Source organism: Macadamia integrifolia, unplaced genomic scaffold (assembly GCF_013358625.1).
Source record: "Macadamia integrifolia cultivar HAES 741 unplaced genomic scaffold, SCU_Mint_v3 scaffold1765, whole genome shotgun sequence".
Lineage (NCBI taxonomy): Eukaryota > Viridiplantae > Streptophyta > Magnoliopsida > Proteales > Proteaceae > Macadamia > Macadamia integrifolia.
Window position 1 is genome coordinate 70,445 of NW_024868344.1, and position 20,398 is coordinate 90,842.

General features: G+C 36.6%; 1 protein-coding gene across 2 annotated transcripts in view; it reads right to left on the reverse strand.

The window, feature by feature from the left end:
• Positions 1-20,398, reverse strand: part of LOC122064796 (DNA topoisomerase 1) — a 57,854-nt gene that overhangs the window by 18,321 nt on the left and 19,135 nt on the right. For both annotated transcript variants that reach the window (XM_042628544.1, XM_042628545.1), the window contains exons 8-17: positions 19,856-19,965; positions 19,598-19,698; positions 8,497-8,586; positions 6,039-6,122; positions 5,198-5,281; positions 4,993-5,061; positions 3,668-3,727; positions 3,203-3,274; positions 2,210-2,317; positions 2,049-2,119 (exon numbers count right to left, since the gene is read on the reverse strand). In XM_042628544.1, the coding sequence (XP_042484478.1) occupies positions 2,049-2,119; positions 2,210-2,317; positions 3,203-3,274; positions 3,668-3,727; positions 4,993-5,061; positions 5,198-5,281; positions 6,039-6,122; positions 8,497-8,586; positions 19,598-19,698; positions 19,856-19,965 (849 nt within the window). The remainder of the gene's footprint in view (positions 1-2,048; positions 2,120-2,209; positions 2,318-3,202; positions 3,275-3,667; positions 3,728-4,992; positions 5,062-5,197; positions 5,282-6,038; positions 6,123-8,496; positions 8,587-19,597; positions 19,699-19,855; positions 19,966-20,398) is intronic.

Below are 20,398 nucleotides of genomic sequence, written 5' to 3' on the forward strand. Positions count from 1 at the left end.
AAGTAACTAGGCAAAAACAACACATGTGATGCAGTTGCACGATGGACTTAGGGAAAAAAAAATCTTTTCATTTGATTTTTTTTTGTTTTAGAAACAATTTCTTTGAAATTAATTAGTTTCTAATTTTAGATTAGTTTCCATTTTAAGTTAGTTGCCATTAATTTTTATTTTTTTTCTTTATATTGGACATGTACTCGATGGAGAAATTTCAGTTTTAGAATTTTGAATAATTGAATGAAGTTGGAGAATTTGGGTTTGAATCCATGATTGCTGATCCTCTCTTCCTCCCTTTCTGAAGTTTTCTAACCTCTTAGTTTCATTCTCCTTCTTCTTCTTCTATTTCTTCCTCTTCCCCTTCATTATTATTGCTGGGTTTTTTATTTTCCTTGTTCTGGGCGACAGTTGCAGCCCTATTGGAATGCTTCGAACTCAGCTGTGCGTAAGTTGTTTGGGGTGGGCTGTTGGTCGAAGGTAACCCTCCCCAAGGCGACCCTAACCCTTGAAAATCAGGCTTGAAGGTGACTCCTGCTGTGTGAAACAAAAACCTGCAACTCAGGTTACCTGAAGCTACCGCCAGATCTGATTTCAGCAAGTGCTGCTCCCCTTTGATTGCTGTTTTGAAGTGTTTTCCTCTTGGAATCAAGAGGCCAAAAGGTTTCCAGCCTTCGCCTGGAATTTCTAGCTTTTCCGAGAAGAACTGAAGCAGCTTCCTCTTCCACACAGTTCTGAGGTTTCCACCATCTGGTTAGTAGCGTGAGAAGGAAGAAGATTACCTTCTCCTTTTATTCTTAAGTTCCCTAATTAATTATATTTATGGTAAACCCCTTCTTTCTTAAACCTGTGTTCTAATATTTCCTTTATCTTTGGTAATTTCAGAATACTCCTCTTCCAATTGTTATTTCAGTTTAACCCCACTACTTTCTTTTTTTCCAGAATTGGTCCTTCTCTTTAGATTTTAATTCCTGTTAAGACCCTAATCACTCATTTCACTCAAAAGATTCCTAAATTGTACCAGAAATTACAAAATTGCCCCTACTTCTTTGAGAACTATTTTAATTGTTAATTGTGGGCCCTGAAGCGATCCGATTCCCTCGGATCCGCATCAACATGGCAAGAGGGTTTCAAATGTTTCCAAGTGTACAAAGTGTCATTTTGAGTTAATCCACAAAAAGAACCAAATTTTGAAGCCGTTAACCAATTTCGAGGTATATCTCGGTTTTGACCAGGCTCGGAATCCTAGTTGAAACCAAATATCGGAACCTTGCTTTCCCTACAGTAAAAATAACAAAGACTAAAATAAATAAACACAAAAGAAAAGAGATTAGGAACCCACACAGCCACGCCTAAACAAGTAATGTTATATATACAGTCCAGGTTCTCCTAATTCCATTGAAGGGCAAAAAGCCACAAACTAACTTAAGATTTAGTATAGCACCATAAAATCTATAGCAACCTGCAGCTGAACAAAGAAATTCCTAACTCTTTTTGCCCAAGTCAATTTAGTTGGCAATGCAGCCACCATTGACAAATTGCCATGATTTAACTTGCACCTAGAAATAGTTTTCAGCTTGTTGAGCCACAATTTTCGATCTTCTAATTTTCTAAACAAACATGAATCTAGAACAGTTCTTCAACTAGCATGTGTCACCAAGTCACAGTATCCCCATTAACAAGCAAAACAACACTTCTAGATCTTAACTAATACCTCAATAATAGGACCAGATTGATATTAAATAGGAATTTCATGCATTTGAGAATTTTGCAAAAGCTTCAACGTACAGTTACCAAAAGGTCAAATAGCAAACAAGTGCAGAAAATTACCCACAAGCTCATCAAGAGAGAGAGAGAGAGAGAGAGAGAGAGAGTAATACATGTGATATTAAGCACACATTTGAACCTTTAAAATACTGCCACCCCAGCAGCACCCAGCCTGGGTAAGCAGAGGGACAAAACACACTCTCAAATAACATACAACATAAACTAAACAAATCCATTTCCTATTAGGCATTTGCTGCTCTAAATATCCATAAAGGACATTACAGAAATACCTTGGGCATGTCCTGTTTGGAAGAGAAGCAAATAAGAAATTTCCAAATGTTTCCTCCAACATTTTCTCCACCTGCAACACAAAATGCCAATAAAAGTAACTAAAAGCTGCAATAAGGGAATCAGATAAATAGCCTAGTTTAACCAACCAACCAATTCTCACCTGCCGTGGGTTGAGATTTGCAGCATGCTCACAATACATGCTAAAACGTGTCCAATAATCTTTTAGAAGGCCCTTCCATTCAGTCACCCCAGCAGAAACATTATCAAGCTATTAAAGACGTCAATGGAAAAATGAGTTAATTACATGAAAGCACAGAGAAATCATCAGCAACAGAGGACAAGAACTATTTCATGAACAAAAAAATTAACTATCTCATTATCAGTTCGTATTAGGATATCTGCAACCAGAGTTGCAAGGAAAATGACAAGTTTCACGACAGCCAGGATACCAAAATATTTGATGTGCCATTTCAAATTTTCCCAAGCAACCAAATCATCAGCAACAGAGGACAAGAACTATTTCATGAACAAAAAAATAAATTTCTCATTATCAGTTCGTATTAGGATATCTGCAACCAGAGTTGCAAGGAAAATGACAAGTTTCACGACAGCCAGGATACCATAATATTTGATGTGCCATTTCAAATTTTCCCAAGCAACCACCTGACGAGAAGGAACATCTAGGTGGAATCTAATGGCCATCAGGAAGTAAATACGTGTGGGTGACATAGATGAATCATCTAATCGCAGAATCAGGGAGCCTGCTGGATGATGACAAATGAAGTAGATTAGGTAAGATAAATGAGACCATTTCTATAGGGATCAAAGCATTTTGGATGTGAATTTGAGAAGCAGGTAGGTCATCTTGGGGGTTTTACCAGCTTCATTTCAGGTATTGAAAGTAAATGTTAGGTTCTATATCCACTTCACTTCTGGTTGTGAAGTAAAGATTGAATGATTAGAGGGGAATCTGCCCTTATAGGGCATCTCCAAATTGAGCTGAAGTTTTGGCTTGGGTGGGGTTTGTTGTGACAAAATCCGTCTTTTGCATGGAAAGCGGAGAGGTGGAGTTTGTACGTTTGATCCTGCTACTACATACATAATAAAAATTTACCAAAAAATAAAATCATAAAGAATTGATCAAGGAATTCACCTCAGTCTCCATATCAGCAGTGAAACTATAGTCCATCACCTCAGAGAAATGGTGGGCGAGAAAAGCTGATACCTAATATGACAAGGAAACCTTTAAAACACTCCACAAAATTCACTAGGACCCCATTTGCAAGCAATGGTATAACAAAAAGGGGAGGCAGAACAAGAAACATGCAAGGACCAACAGTGAGTGTAGAGCAATAATGGTAGGCTACAATAAAAAAATAAAAAAGAGAGATTTTGATAGACAATGAAGGGGTGAAAAACATCCATTACCCTAATATTATAACCATCCAAGTATGCAGAGGAAGGCAAGTTTTTTATCTTTTTCCAAATAAATCACAGTGAGATGATGAAGAAGAGTGGGGAAAAAAAAAATCAAATATTTCTTGATTGAAAGTCATTGTCAGCTCCCTACAATATACTAAAACTAAGGGAATGTACCACAAACAAAGCCAGAACATACCATACGGCCACGAAATTCGGGATATAACACTCGATTCTTTACTGTCACGTAATTCCTATCCTGATGCCACAAGAAAAATCAAACGTCAGGATTTGCTAAATCAATCTAGATATTGAATCTACACAAAACCATACATATTTCACAGTTCCTGACAGGTATATCATGAATCAACTTAATTTATTCCAAAAAAAATCATGTTGGACTATTTCCTTGGTGGATCCCTCATGAAAAAATGACAATCTTTCATATGTTACAGAGACAAAAAAAAATAATAATAATAATTTGATAGACAGGAATTCAAGTAGAGGTCAGATCTCGGCACAATGGTAAAGTTGCTCCATTGCAACCTAGTGGTCACGGGTTTGAGTCAGTAAACAGCCTCTCCGTGAAGCAGGGGTAAGGCTTTGTGCATAATGAACCTCCCCTGACCCCGCAGTGGCAGGAGCCTCGTGCATTGGGTACGCTCTTTTTTTAGACAGGAATTCAAACCAAGACTGGTGATGGCTGCTCGATAGATGAAGTCAGAAAATAAGCTCATTGTGGTTGAAATTGATTTTTATGCATGCACTTCCCTTGAACTTTTAAGCACGTATCTAATAGTCTCAACGGATAATGAGAAGCAGCACAAAATATTAAAACTACACCCTGTAAAGAAAGTTCTTTACTCAGGTTTCTTACAATTAGCTTGCACCTCTAATACTTATTACATAAATAATATATACTTCTTTTTCTGTCAAAAACCTGGAGGGAGGGTGAGGGGAAGAAGAAAGTGCCTCATGAAAATATATGGGTGAGAAGGGAGTTTCTTAGAAACTGAAAGCACTGTAACAAAACACCTTGAATATCCTTCATCAACACTATACTAAAGGCTGTGGTGACAAGAATGAAGAGAAAATAAGACATTGGATCTCAATATCTTAAATACCTTCTGAAGTCCCTAAAAGATATTTTCTGGAACAAATGATAAGAGTAGAAAGTTTCACCGAAGGATGGTATACTTTAATCTAGGTACAAGCCAAGAGAACATTGACGTCCACAGGTTGGAATTCAGCATGTGATATAATCCATGACGCTCAACCTAAGACATGTTTCAGTAATTCCAGCTAATTGTCTCATTTTTTACCACTGAAATCATAATTATTTTAGCAACATGCAGACATTAGTTAAAATCAATGGAATCCATGCATAAATTGTAGTGATTAATCGAAACAGAAATCTGTAACAGTTCAGTCTTCAGCCATGACCAAATAGATGTTGGATTCCAGGATTAAATTAAAAAGGGAAGTGAGTCTAAAATTACAAACAATTGCACACTTTGAGGATACCTGTAAAACCTTCATAATACTTGCATAAGTAGAAGGTCTACCAATTCCAAGTTCCTCCAGCTTTTTAACCTTCCACACGTCAAAAATAAATAAAGGTAAAGAAAGCCTCTAGTTACTGTAACATCAGTAGTATTAGTAAAAAGAAAGAAAGAGAAAAAAATGAGATTGAAAGAAATGAACCCGAAAATGATAAAAAGGAACATACCAATGACCCTTCAGAGTAGCGCGGAGGAGGTTGTGTGAAGTGCTGCTTGAGTTCCACTTTACCAAGATACAATCGATCCCCTGACTAGGAAACAAATGAATTGGTGAAATAATAACTTAAAAATGATCACCCATTGCCCAATTAATCTATAATATAAATAACAAGGAACAGAATAGGACCAACCAGAAAATTTGAAAATTACAGAAAGGAAAAGTTTTTCTCATAAACAGGTCCCTAAAAGCATGAATTTCCTAAGAAATTCAACCCAATCAATGAAGCAATAAAATTTCTCAGGTATTGCATCAAAGAGGTAAATATTCAACCTATTTGATCTTATGCAAAAATGCAGCTCAAATCATGGTTCATGGTATAGTTTCATGAAGCATGGTATTGTCATTTTCACTAATATCCACATAAAGTGGCATACAAAACAAGATCATAGTGTAAGTACCGAGGTTGGATACAGAACAGCAGTGTATTGGCTACCCAGAATATTGTAAGCATTGAGGTTGTATACAGAACAGAACAGACCACTGGGTAAGCCGAGATTGCTTGTTAGGTGGTTCAAATTGAGAAACTTTTTGCCAGAAAGGATTTTAATATCTTTTTCAAATTTGTCTCATTATCTTCTTTTTTTCACAGCAAATCATTGCATATCAAGCAATATAGAGCACTAAAAAAACAGGTATCGGCAGATGAGAATGTGTATTAGCAAAGCACACCAAGCAGTATAACAACCATATAAGGAGTGGGAGGTGAATCTATATCGAGGAGTACAAATACAGTCATCCCCAAGAAAACTAAAAGCACAGTCATAATGCCACATTACGATGAGAACTACCTTCAGTGCAGAGAGAACCTCGAAAAGTTCCTCACGAGCATCCCTTTCCTTTTCTTCATACCCAAGAGGTGCAGCTTCTGTATCCTATAAAAAATGGAGAACATGAAAATTACATAACCTTCTCCTAGCAGGCATGATGAGGTGATTTGCTAGAAAGAGCCTCCTATAATAAATCCCATGACCAAATGCATGTGGAAAAGAAAATTATACATCAAAGTTTCCAAATTCTAGAAACATTTGGATAACCTTCTTCTTGGTAATGAATTATTTATTCATCCAAAAAAAAAAAAAACATTTAAGAACAATTAAGTTTGGATAACCTTCTAGCAAAAGGAACAATAAAAAATGAAATCAGTGTCAAACTTTCATAAGTTCATAATCAATTTAATCATATTGGAGGAAAATACTGAGAAGAGATTTCATCCCCAAATGCCATGCAAACTATAAAACCTTAGATATATCAAACCGTTGTGGCAGCTGTGGAACAAAATTGTTAGGGGTCTACCAAGCTCACCCTAAAATTAAGAGGTGGAACCAAGGTTTTAAGAATCGGTATCGGGGATTGTATCAGAAGGGTGATTAATAGACAGACGTATCGTATCAGAAAAACAGAAAGACATAAGATACACTAAAGATATGCATGTAAATGATCAAGAAACACATGGAAATGCTAAGGACACATGCAAATTGAAGCATCGAACCTATAAATAAGCAATATGTAAAATATATTATTTATAAAAAGGAGAACAAACTACGATGAGATAATTGCATTCAATTGATTATGTATAATGGATGATGTTTCTTATATACACTAATACCATAGAGAACTGCAGGCTAGTTCAAACTCAGTTGGAAGATATACATGCAATACTACCCCCAGTTGAAATACTAATGGTGGTACGACCAAAGTTTAAAGAACCCTTCAATTTTTTACTTTTTCATCATTTTTTATTTTCCAAAAAATTAAAATAAATAAAATTTTAAAAAAATTAAAAATTAAGTAATATATCCATAATATATTTCATAAAGACATGTTTTTTCAAACAACATTAGACACATTTTCTTCAATGTATGCATAATTTTTTCATTTTTCATAATTTTTTATTTTCCATAAAATAGAAAAAATACAGAAAAATCAGAAGAAGAAAAAAATGCAGCAATTGAAATCTATAATGTATGTCAAACATAACATGTAATTTTCAGACAACATAATTTTATTTATAATGTATGTCATACATAACATGTAAAAAATGTGTCATATATAACATGTAAAAAATGCAGCAATTGAAATCTATAATGTACACATTTGCATCAATGTATTCATAATTTTTTTATGCTCCGAAAATAGGGTTTTTTTTCTTTTTGGAGGCTTTAAGGTAAGTATTGAGCCGTATCAGTAACTACCGATACGGTACGATACAATTTTTTTAATTAATACAAACACCATATCGGTTAAATATCGTACTGGTACCTTAAACATAGGATACATATGGGTAAGTATCAACCGATATGGTATGATACTTAAAACCTTGGGGACCCACTCCAGGCTTCACATGAGAGGTCCCAAGGCATGCTACACAGATGAAAGAAGTCGAGCCAAGTGAAGATGCTTAAATTTTTGTCATTTCCTTGGCTGTCAATTCTAACTCTTTCCACATTCTGGTCCATCTCTGCAAAAATTGAGTCCATGTACCAATGTAGTAAAATTATTCTGAAACTATTAGTAGACCCAGGGATCCTCTGAAGTAATAGCTTGTCATTTACCTTCTCTAGTGTCATCAACCAAGATTATCTCATTAAGAAATATGCATCATATACCACCATTCTGGAACCCATCTGTAACATATTGTAACTGTTGCCTCACACTAGTTCTCAAAAAACCCTAACATATGCTTTCGAAGTTGATATAGACAACGTTAAAATCCTCCAGTAGAAACGCAACAAAAACTCATCTCCAACAGGAAGGTCAGTAAAACTAAAATAATGCCAAGTACAAAGGCAAAATAGGAAAAATAAATAAATAAATAACAATGTATCATTTTAACTAAGTTATCAATTTGGTTAAAAATATGTTTGACAAGAAGAAAAGCAATTGTAGGGAAAAAGAACAGAATAGCACAGAGAAGAAAACAAGACCTCCTGGAATACAAAAGATAGCAGAAAGGTAACATTACAATGAGTGCATTCCCAAAATATAATGCAAAGGGGATTTGAGTGTCCTTAACCATACCAATGTTGTATTGGATGTAAAGACAAGCTATAATGAGAAAACTGTTTCACGTGGAAGGCCACAAGCCTCAAATTTCTCTGCCAGTGTTGGAAGGACTAGAACATGGTTCAGAAAAGCGCCAACAAAATAACTTGTTCCATGAATGATTTAAATTTTGTAGCAAACCAAAATCAAATAATAATTCTGAAAGCAATTTCCATGGCACTGCAAAGGGCAAAGGCAGATTACCTTATATACAGCTTGATATCCAATAAAGTTGATTCTTGAGCAGGTAGATCGAAAAATGGACTCACCATCACCTCCAATATCAAGTTGTATCTGGTTCAATAAAGTAAATATCAGATAAATGGAAATTTTTATTTAAGAACCATAAGCAGTAACTACCTACATGTACATATGTCATTACCAGAAAAGGAAAAAGAAGACCATGCATTCCATAACCACAATGATAACTTTTACGTAAACAATGCGATCTGGTTTATCACAAGAAACAAAGGGGAAAAGCTACAGGGAAACAAAGCCACATCCTTTCCACCAAGAACAAGAAATTAGAATGGTGATGGGAAAATAAAAAATAACTAAAAGAAAGTCTCATTCCATATTCTCCCCCACCCCCCCGGGGGCCTTCCGCCCTTCCATAGGATTGCTTCCACCCTTTCTTTATAGGAAGGAAAAGAAACTGTAGCCATGTCTGAAGTATGAGAAAATGGACTACACATAACCAAAGGCATATTCTTTCAACCACGAATAACAATGGTGATAGGAAAATGCCATAAATATTAAGAAAAAAATAAAAGCCTCCTGACATATTCCCCCCACCCCCTCCACCTTCCATAAGATTGCTCCCACCTTTGCTTTACTAGGAGGGAAACAAAATGGACTCCGAATGATCCCATTACCATACCATGTTGTCTCAACCATAGTTGTCAAAAATCGCCAAGAGCCTAGGCGTCCAGGTGGCCTAGTTGGGGTCTGGGAAACTGTCGCCTTGCTGCAAGGCGCAGTATCTATTTATGTCAAATATCATTTTTACTTAAGATGTTATTCATAAATAAGCAAATACCCCCTATTTGATTCGAATAAAAATAGTTTAAAATCAAATTCCAAAAGGAAGAAAAAAAAATCAACCCCCCAATCCAAGAACAAAAAATGGAATTTTTGTTGTCGGGGCAATATTCAAATTTTAAATGCTTGGGTTTTTCTCAATTTGAAAAATTTATAAATCTTATCATGTTAAAACATTGTTAAAAACCAAAAATGCAGTAAAATAATATTTTGTTTTGATGTCCATAAAATTATTTTCATTCAATCAATTTTAATAGCATTGACGCAATTTAAAATAAGTTTGACCGGGATGCTCTACCTAATACAAAAAGTCTCATGTAAAAATAAAATCATTTGACCAGTCAAACTTATTAAAGAACAAAAACATTTCTCTAAATGTTGATTTTTGATGACTTTTTTTTGAGTGAATAATAAATCCATTACAAACGAGGAATATACAACTTGAGGGAAACAGAAAAAAAAAATAACAAATACAGCAACAGAAGGGGGGCTACAAACCTATTAAAGGGCAGACAAGGGAGAAGGGGGGATCCCCCAGGAGGCCATAACTAGCCTGTTCCTAGGGGAATCATGGACAAGCCTACGAGGAAGCTAGCAGAGCTTGGATCTAACATCAAAGTAGATGGCTTTCCAAATCATGTCGAAAGAATGAGAGTTGGAAGTCCATCTTCGAAGATTTCGCTCCAACCAGATATGGTTGTGTAGAGATATGGTATAGTGGCACAAAAATCAAGCTTACCAACAGTGTCACAAATAGAAGACCCAGCAAAGGTTATGTTAACCCAGATCCACTCTCTAAGGAGGGGTAAGATTCTTCCCCTACAAGGCCAACAATGCTTGAGGACATTTTTCCAAACAATGGAGGAGAAGGGGCAACCAAAAAAAGATGCTAAGAGTCTTCGATCCCATTCTAGCAAAGACAACAAGAAAGGGGAACATTGATATAACAAGTGAGGAAAGATTGAGAGAGGAGACAACTGGAAAGGCTCTCCAGACAGCGAAGCTATGCCGAAGGATATGGCCATTGAACCAGACGATCTTTTGCTAAAGGGAAAATTGGCTGCGAGGGCAAAGAAAGTCCCAAGCGGACGAAGAGCTAAAGATGCCAAAAGGGTCAGGGGACCAGATGACCTTGTCCCCACCCCCATGCAAAGTAAAGGGGAGGGAGGGAGGACCTGACTAAGGAGAGAGGGAGAAAGGAAGATGGGGAGTGGTCCAAGCACCATTAGATGATGAAGGAAACAAAGGCATAATTATTCAGACCCGAAGAGTACGTGATGCGAAAACGCACCCATGGAGTGATCCATAGCCATCTGAGTGTCCGGACAGAGATGAAACAGATCCATATGTTTTTAATTCTAGTAGATTTTAGGAATTTACTTTATTTAGGAAAATTGTCTTTGATTTTACTATTGTCTTTGATTTTATTTTGTTCACTTTTATTTTAGAAAGTTGGATTCATAGGATTTAGAGTAGGAAATAGAGAGTTAGTATGCAATTTGTTTCCTTGTTTAGGGTAGTTTCCTATTCAGTTAGGTTTCCTTTTTTATGTCTTTCTTTTTCATAAATTGGTTGTAACCAATGGACAAATCAGATTGAAGATGGAAAATTGAATGGTTTATGTGGTGTGAAGCCTGTGGGCATATGCGCAATTCTTCCCCCCCCCCCTTCTTTGTGCAATTCCTCTCTCCCTCCCCTGCAACTCTACAGAATCCTAGGGATTCTCCCTTCCCCTACTAGACCTCCACCAACTTGGTATCAGAGCCAAAATTTCCTACAGTTATGGTGAGTAACAGTGATCTTCAACCATTGGTTCACATAAAGAGGAAATTGATACAACTATTGCCAATTTCCATGAACGAGTGACTACTTTAAAGGGAAGTGTCAACACACTCAATAGCAATGTCACTTCTCTACAAACTGCGATGGCTTCCTTGTAGGCACCCATTGATAGGTTGATAGCTTCTAAGAAAGGAAAGAGTTCCATGCTATCTGAGGATTCTTCCAAATCTGTCCCATAAGACATGCTACATGTCACACCACACCCATTGCCACACGTTCCTCCACCACCACATATGGGTTGGACGATATGATGACAGAGCAGACAAGGCAGCTATATTGGGTGTCTTTGATTTTTATGGGGACCACAACCCAAAGCAGTACCTTCACTAGGTTCACAGTTTGGAGATTTTCAAATGGTACGACTTGATGGAGGGCCAGTAGAGGAAGGGAAGAATCCCAAAGATTTCTCAGAGTTGCAAGGGAGGGACAGAGGAGTCACACAAAGAAATGGGGGGAACAAGAATCGCAAACGCGCCCACAAGCTTCACAACACAAACCATTCACTTTTCCATCTTCAACCTGATTTGTCCATTGGATATAACTAATTTATAGAAAAGAAAAACATAAAAAAATAAATAAATAAAAATAAAAATAAAACCAACTGAAATAGGAAACTACCCTAAACAAAGGAAACAAACTGCAAACTAACTCTATTTCCCACTCTAAATCCTACCAAACCAACTTTCTTAAATAAAAGTGAATAAAATAAAATCAAAGACAATCTTCCTAAATAAAGTAAATTCCTGAAATCCTACTAGACCCAAAAACAATATGCATCTGGTTCATCTCTATCCAGACACCCAAATGGATATGGATTGCTCCATGGGTGGGCATTTGCATTAGTATGTAAAACAGCATGCTACTAGGGGGAGGCGAACTCTAGAGGGGTGCCAATTTTGAATTGCCCATCCAAAGGGAGGTGGAATGACCATCAGCAACAGAGGAACAAATGGCTCTGAGGGCAAGAGAACGAAGGTTAAGAATACAACAACAACAACAAACTCAGCCTGGTCCCAACTTAATGGGGTCGGCTACATGGATCCATACAAAACAAAATAGGAAAAAAGTCCAAACAAAAGAGATGAAAAGATTAGAGATGAGAGTAAGAGGAAAGAGCATAGCCCAACAAGTCAAGAGAATGAAGGTTGAAATGTTACGCCAAATCCAGGAATCATCGAAGCAAGGGGTTATTGTCTTGAGGGAGTCTTTACGGAGAAGAGAAGAATTGACCCAAGAACCCAAATGCCATTTTTCTTAGAGACTAGCTTCTAGATGAGCTTAAGGGTACCCGCAAAGTTAACATCATGAATTCTGCGAAGACCCAAACCCTCTTCAGATTCAGGGAGATAAACAAAGGACCATCAGATGGGATGGAGGAACCTAGACGAATCGACGCCTTTCCATAGAAAGGTGCACATAAGGGATTCATCAGCTTTGACAATGAATTGGGGGATAATAAAGGAACCAGACCAATAGATGTAGCAAGATTGGAAAACAGATCTGATCAACTCCAACCTACCCGCATAGGAAAGCAGCTTGCCTTTTCAAAGCTGCAGCCCTATGTGAATGAGATCAAGCATGTGGCTGCATAATGTTGATATTATTGATGACTTGATGTGGCTTAATGTTGATTTTTTATGATACAAGAGATATGTAGCATATTAAATAATGTTAGAAAAAAGGGAAAATAAAATGTAACACTTGGGCGCCTTGGCCTCATGGACACTTAGGCACCCCTCCACCGCCTTGGCAACTATGGGCTCAACTCGAACACTTGGAGAAAAAGAAGAGCCCAGTTAAGACATGTCAAAATATAATGAACTTAAAGCAGGAAATCACTAAATAATGGTCCATGAAGCAGACCACCAAAACCCCAAATCTACGATTTCTTTTAAATCAAATCCACTTCAACCGGCTTGAAAAATCATCCAACATTTAAAAGACCAAAATCAGGAAGAAAAAAAAAAACAACACAATAGATGCTGAGATCAGAGAAAGCTTCATATGGATTTCTGCAGGAATGTTTTCTTTTAAAAAAAAACCCTCATATTAACCTTATTTCCCAACCAAAGCATGACGATATATGATTCCTCTACATCAAAGAGCTATCACATGTTAGGCTCAAATACCAGATTGAACAACTAGACCATATGGCTGTACAGTCCGATGAATTTGGCAATTTTCTTTATCCTCCTAATGCCCCAAATTTAGCTCAACGCTAATTTGTTTGTTGAATGCGTATTCAGTTTGAAAAGCCAGAAAGCATGAAAAAAATCAAGAGAGAAGACAGCTTGTAAGATATCTCTTCTCCCACACTACATTGATATGATATAATTCAAGTTTACATAGTCTACCCTCAGCTATGTTACATGGGTTTGGGTTTGGGTTTGGGTTTGGATTTGGGGAGCAGGGGTTGCAGATTTCTTCAAAAAAACAGAGCATCCACCAGTTCTGTATTCAGAGACTATTTTCTATCAGTTCTCTATCTATTGGTGCAAAATTTTAGACAGCTGAATTAGGCCCCACCAGAATCAATTGATTTGAAGAGCTATTAATAGATATCCTGAATACAGCTAGGAATGCTGGACATGTGAGTCTTATTAACAGCCTATTTACTTGTGTTTCTAAAGTCTTATTTCTTTGATTTTTTTTTTTCTCCTTCAGACTATTTTACCATTAATTAATGTAAAAGAGGTCATTTCAGTACTTTAAACGGTACATTTTTGGGGCTTTATACGTAAAATAGGTCAAATTATTCCAATTATCTTTTTCTTTTTACAAATAAAAGCTTCAGCCTTTGTTCTCCCCCAGATTTCTTGTTTGTATATTTGGTGTTCTATGCAGTTAGAAATCCTAAAAATTATTCACTACATTAGACAGGGTGTGGATATATATTTCAAGGAGTTGGATCCGCATGAAACCAAAACCAAGGACATGGTGATGCAGAACCCGGGCAATAGTAACGGTTCAATTTTCTGAGTAATGGCAACTATGTAATTGCTATACCAATGCAGGATTTAATAGAGGGAAGTAACAAAGGATGGCATTACTATAATTTAACAGTTCAAAATAAAAGGAACCAAGCCAGGAATGTAACATGTAAGTGATGGGAGGGTAAACTTGGAAGGGAAAACAAAATAAGGATAAGAGAGTATAATGACACACGAGGAGGGTAATATGGGAAATAAGGTTTAAAATAAAGAGAAACACAAACCAAGGAAAGGAACAGTTGTCCCTTACCTTCAGCCAAGACCTATGGAGGAAAAACAGAGTTGCTTTGAGAGAGAAATCTTCCTCAATACTAACCCAATCAATTTAAAATTTTGGGCGAAGGTTACTCACCACGAGAGCTACAGAAAGCAACCACAACCAAACTAAAACAAGTAATTTATAATTATAAACTTAATCTGGCAGAGGGAAGGAGAAACCTAATCTAAAACAGTTCTGCAATGCATCCACACAGCCAACTTTAAGGCTTAGATTCCACCAATCGCCTAAGGTAAGTATTAAGGCCCCAACGTTTTGAGACTGACAGTGGCAGACTTGGGAGAGATTTGAAATAACCTAGAGGGGGTGAATAGGTTATGTTAGTGAAATTTAAATCTTTTCGAAACTACGGATCCCAATTGTGATTGTAAATAAAAATACGGAATAAATAAAAAAGATTCCAATCACACAACACCAAGATTTATAGTGGTTCAACTCAACCTGAGTCTAGTCCACTCCCTACAAGATCCTCTTGTAAGGAATTTCACTAGCTCTTCCCATTCAACACAGTAGGTAGGGAGGAAAACATTTACACAATCTTTTAAGGATAAGAGTATCCGTACAATCCCCTTTACAGGTAGAGAGGTATCTTATAATCTCCTTTAAGGTAGAGAAGCATCTTACACTCTTTTAAAGATAAGAGAATCCTTTACACAAACCTAAATACAGTCTAGACTTAATGTAAAAACAGAGAAATAAGAGAAGTGGAATAATAGAGGATTACCTCCAGTGTGGTGCAAATGAGATACACAATAATGATAGAATGAATGCACCTTTGTAAGTCTTCACTAAGCCTTGACTTGACCAATGAAAGTGTTGAAGACTTTTGATAAAGACTCGAGCTTTTCTTGTGATTAAATGATGACCAAGAGCTCAAGTAGTGGAGAATGCCTTTTGACTTTGAATGCTCTCAAAAGTGTGCTCTAATGCTTGGGATTCATTAATATTTAATTAAGAGCATTAGTGGTATTTATAGGTGAGATTAGGTGGTAATTTTAGGCAATAAATCTCACTCAAACGGTCATATTTTAGGATACCATTGGGGTAAAAAACTAGCCATTGGAGCCAGCCAAACAAGCACCGGTCAACCGCCACCAGGCTCAGACAGTGCCAGTCGACCGGCCGATCGACCATCCGCAGACTCAGTCCTGTTATGACAGATTTCTGTCATACTGACCAGTTGTCAATGTTTCGACCGTAACTTTCCAGTCCGACCTTAGATTGACCCGATTCTAGTTGCGTTGGAACCATGACTCGATTTCCTATAACTTTCATGAAGGGTCCATCTCCTGATACCGAGTTTAAGGTTACCCAAAATGCCCTTGAGTCAGGTCAATGTGGTTTTCAAAGAATATCACTAGAAAATATTTTTCCTAATATGTTCCTAACCTCTTAGAGACTTTCCATACATTGGTCAATATATGTCCTATGGTCATTCTAGTATGATGCAACGTAAATGCATGAGGTACGTACACGTATATATATTTAAGTTTACTGAATACATAGAAACGACCATTCTATCCTAGAGGACTTCTTCTTCACTTGAATCTTCCACTCTTTGACATTTCATCTTCTTTTCTTCTTGCTTGCAATTCCATGTCTTTGAGCTTCATGTCTTGACTTTTTGAAGTTTGATATCATCTGATACCTTCTTCAAGCATTGATACCAACTTGCTGATACTCCTCGTTTGATGACTTCAATATTTATTTCTTCCTTTCCATTCATCAAATTCGATCTTTGATATGAAGTCTCTATAAAACAATACTTGAAGGCAAATTGTGAATACCTTCATATGTTTATTATCATCAAAACCAACTATAGGAGTGTGGGCATGTCCCTAACAAGATCGACGTCCATCTTACCGATCTCAGAACTTGCACCAGAATAGGGAATCGCCTGAAAGAGCGAGAAAAAGAATGGAAGAAGAGAAGGGAGGAAAAGAAGGAAGTATCTTTGGGAAGAAGAAGAGACGAGAGAGTGGGGAGGGATCGCACAAGCTACACGGCTCTCAAACCACAACTCAATATTTCTTTCGATTCAATCACCTATCATCTGAATACAACCTTGTATTTAAAAACAAAATTAGAAGTACCCTAATTGTAGTACCAATTGTAGTATAAAATTTTCACAAAAGTATTGTAATCTAAAACTGAAATAGAAAGAATATCTTTCTCATAATGAATCAAATTCAACCATTAAAAAGTGAAAGGAACCCTTGCCCATGGCCCCATGTTGTGTCATGTTGACAAGGGAACCCCTAGGGAAGAAGATGGTAAAAAAGCAATTGTCCTTTAGAATACAACATACGACATGTAAAACCCAAAAAAAAAAAAAAAAACTGACCATGCCCAATATATGAAATATTATCTAGAAACGCATCTTCTTGAATTTCTTCCTCCTTAGAGATGATTAAATTCAACTCAACCCAACTCAGCCTCATCCCAACAAAATGAGGTCGGCTACATGGATCCTTTTTCTCCCTTCAGTTTTATTCAAAGCCATACTTGTTCCAAGTTCTAAGCTATGCATGTCTTTCCTCACTTCTCCTAGAGTCATTTTAGGCCTACCCCTGGCTCTTTTAGCTCCTTCAATCTGAATCAAACCACCCGTAAACTCGAGCATTCAAAGGCCTCCGTTGCACATGTCCATGCCGCCTTAAACAAATTTCTCTAAACTTCTCATCTATCAGAGCTACTCTTAAATTAGCTTTAATTTGTTCATTCCTTATTTTATCTTTACTAGTTTTACCACTCATCCATCTCAACATCCTCATTTCAGCTACACTAAGTTTGCTTATATGTTGATTCTTCACTGCCCAACATTTAGTGCCATACATCATTGTTGATCAAATAGTTGTCTTATAAAATATTCATTTGAGTTTTAAAGGAATACATTGATAATTCTTCATCTAATATCATCTTCTATTTCTCCTTCTTAACATATGATTAAACCTAGATACCTAAAATTTTCACTTTGATGTATCTCCCTATCATCAATCTTCCCCACCTCAATTTCAATCCTATTGTTACTAAAATTACACACCATATACTATACTTATCTTGAAACCTTTTGATTTCAAGGTTGATCTCCATTATCCAACATTGCATTTATTCTCCTTTGGTTTCATCCATTAAAACAATATCATCAGCAAAAAGCATAAACCAAGGGATTTGATCTTGAATGTCTCTAGTTAGCTTATCTAATCATAGCATAAACAAATATAGCCTTAAGGCTGATCCTTGATGTAATCCAATTGTAACTAGGAAATCACTATCCTGCCCGTCCAAAGTTCTTACATTAGTCACAACATACTTATACATATCTTTAACTATGTCCACATTTTACTCAAAACACTTTTCTTCTCTAATATTTGCCAAACTAACTCTCTAGGCACTCTATCATAAGATTTTTCTAAATCAATAAAGACCATATGGAGATCCTTCTTACATTCTCTATATATTTTCATTAGTCTCCTAAGCCAATAAAATTTAGCTTCAATGGTCGATCTTCCTTGCACAAAACCAAATTGGCTATCTGAAATATTAGTTTCTTATATCATGTGGGATTCAATTACTCACATAATTTTATAGTACAACCCATAAGTTTCATTCAACTATAGTAATTACAATTTTGAATATCACCTTTTATTTTTATAAAACAAAACCACAATACTTCTCCATCCCTCTGGCATTATTATTGTGCTTATAATTTTATTAGACTTGGTTAGCCAAGTTCTTCCACAAATTCCTAAGCTCTTCCACACCTCTATAGGAATACTATCTGGACTTCTTTTTTTTCCCTTTATTGTTGTACTTATTTTCATCTTCTTTAAAGCTTTCTTTACTTCAAACACCCTAATTTTTGCATATATCAAAGAGTGGTACTTTCTTGATGGTGATTACAACCTTCTAAAACACTATTATGATCATTGTTTTCATTTAGTAAGTTGTAGAAGAAGTTTTCCCATCTCTCTTTAATATCCTCATCATTTATTAGTACTTTATCTTCACTTTTAATGAATTTAATCTGGTCACAATACTTCTATATGATTTTGAAATCCATCTTCTTTTATATATCTGATATCCTATAATCAGACTTACTATTGTTACCTTTTGTGTATTGTTAAGATCCTGCTGGGGTTAAGTCCCTTATGACTTGGCCTTACATTAAATATGCTTATACCCCATACTTGCCAAGGTATCACCTAGGGAACAAGGCAACACCCAGGTGACCAGAGCAGGCACCTTTCATGCATACGAAAAGGCGACAACATGCCTAAGGTAGCCAGAAGCACGTTGTGACTTGACAGTTGACACATGCTGTGTGGGTCATTTTAATTTTTTTTACTGTGGGCCACTGGGTCTGTTTATTTTTTATTGTTATATAAATTGATTCTCTTTCCGACTGTTTTATCGGCTTGTGTACAGAGTTTTGGTACAATGAGATGCATGATCATGCAAATAAAAAAATGGAAGAAAGTAACCTCAAACCCTTTGGTGATTCTTCCTCTTCTCCATATTACTTTGATACATACCCATTAAATTGATTATATTATATTAAGCAATTATAGACTCATCACTCATGTTGCATCTCACTATGGCATAAATAATGCATAGCATGCATGCCTAGGTGCCTAGGTGCCTAGGTCCCTTGCCACCACCTTGGCATCTTGACAACTATGGTATATACTGCAAGAAAATGATGCACATTGCAGTACCAAATAGTGAAGGCCATGCCTACGTATAGAATTAGGAAATTAGGTCAAAACATGATTTTTTATAAAAATAAAAATAAAATGTCATATTCTAGAGTATTAATTTAAGAAATGGCATCACGCAATGCCCCACAGCCCCCACCTAAGGAAATAGTGGAGCTAGCACCAACGTGCAGTTGCTAAAGAATGTGTACCAATAGAAAGTCAAAGTATGGAATTTAGTTTGGCACTCAAGCAAGTAAACCCAGCACCACTAATTAAATGATATCATCCAGTGGATCAAATCCAATTGCAGTGGATTCCATTTGGGATGCCGTTGTCAAGTCCATATAAGAGTTTATAACTTCAATGGATCTAAATCAAATATTACAACTAGGATAGCTGGAAGGAAAAATAAATGACACTCGGGTTGGAAAAAGAAAATGACACAACGATCAAACCTGATCAATCACAGTGGGTTCCATTTGCGAGGCCATTGTTCGAGTCCATATGAGAGTATATAATTTCAAGGAATCTTCATCAAGTATTCCGACTAGCATAGCTGAAAAGAAGAAAAAAAAATGACAGCATTTTTAGTACAAGCTGTCTCCAGTTTTCCAACAGCAGGGGGGACCGGGGGTGAAGCCCAACTCAGAATAACTAATCACACAAAGGTCAACCATAGAAATGTAGAATCACTAGTAAAATTTATATATTACATGGTAACCTCCGAATGCTGGTTGGCCTGATAGCTTCATGGGCCTCTTGAGCATTCTTCACCTTCTTAAAGTACTTACGAGGGCGTTCTGATGCAAAATCCAGCCCATACCTACATTAAAAAATAATAATTGAAAAATTAATTTTCATCCAAATATATATTATAAATCAAGAAATACTAAGAGTATCCTTTCCAAGTAAAATAGAAGCAACCGAAGAGCACACATACAGAAGAAGCAAATATCTTTAACCGTTGCACACTATTGCAACCTGTTCGAACCTGGAAACAGTCTCTTCTGCGAAGTAGGGGGTAACACTGCGTACATTTGCCCCTCTCGAACTCTGCAGTAGTGGGAGCCTTGTGCACTAGGTTGTTGTTTTACGCTTGTACCCAATGCATTGGAGAGATTTCGGAGAATGAAAATTTGAGTTTGAGAGGGTTTCACGCATAGTTTTTAAGGCGCTGGTAAGGCTTGGCATTGATGCAATCTAGGTAAGGCAGTGCTCCGCCTTATGTGAAGTGGTGCCTTATGGCTTTTTTTTTT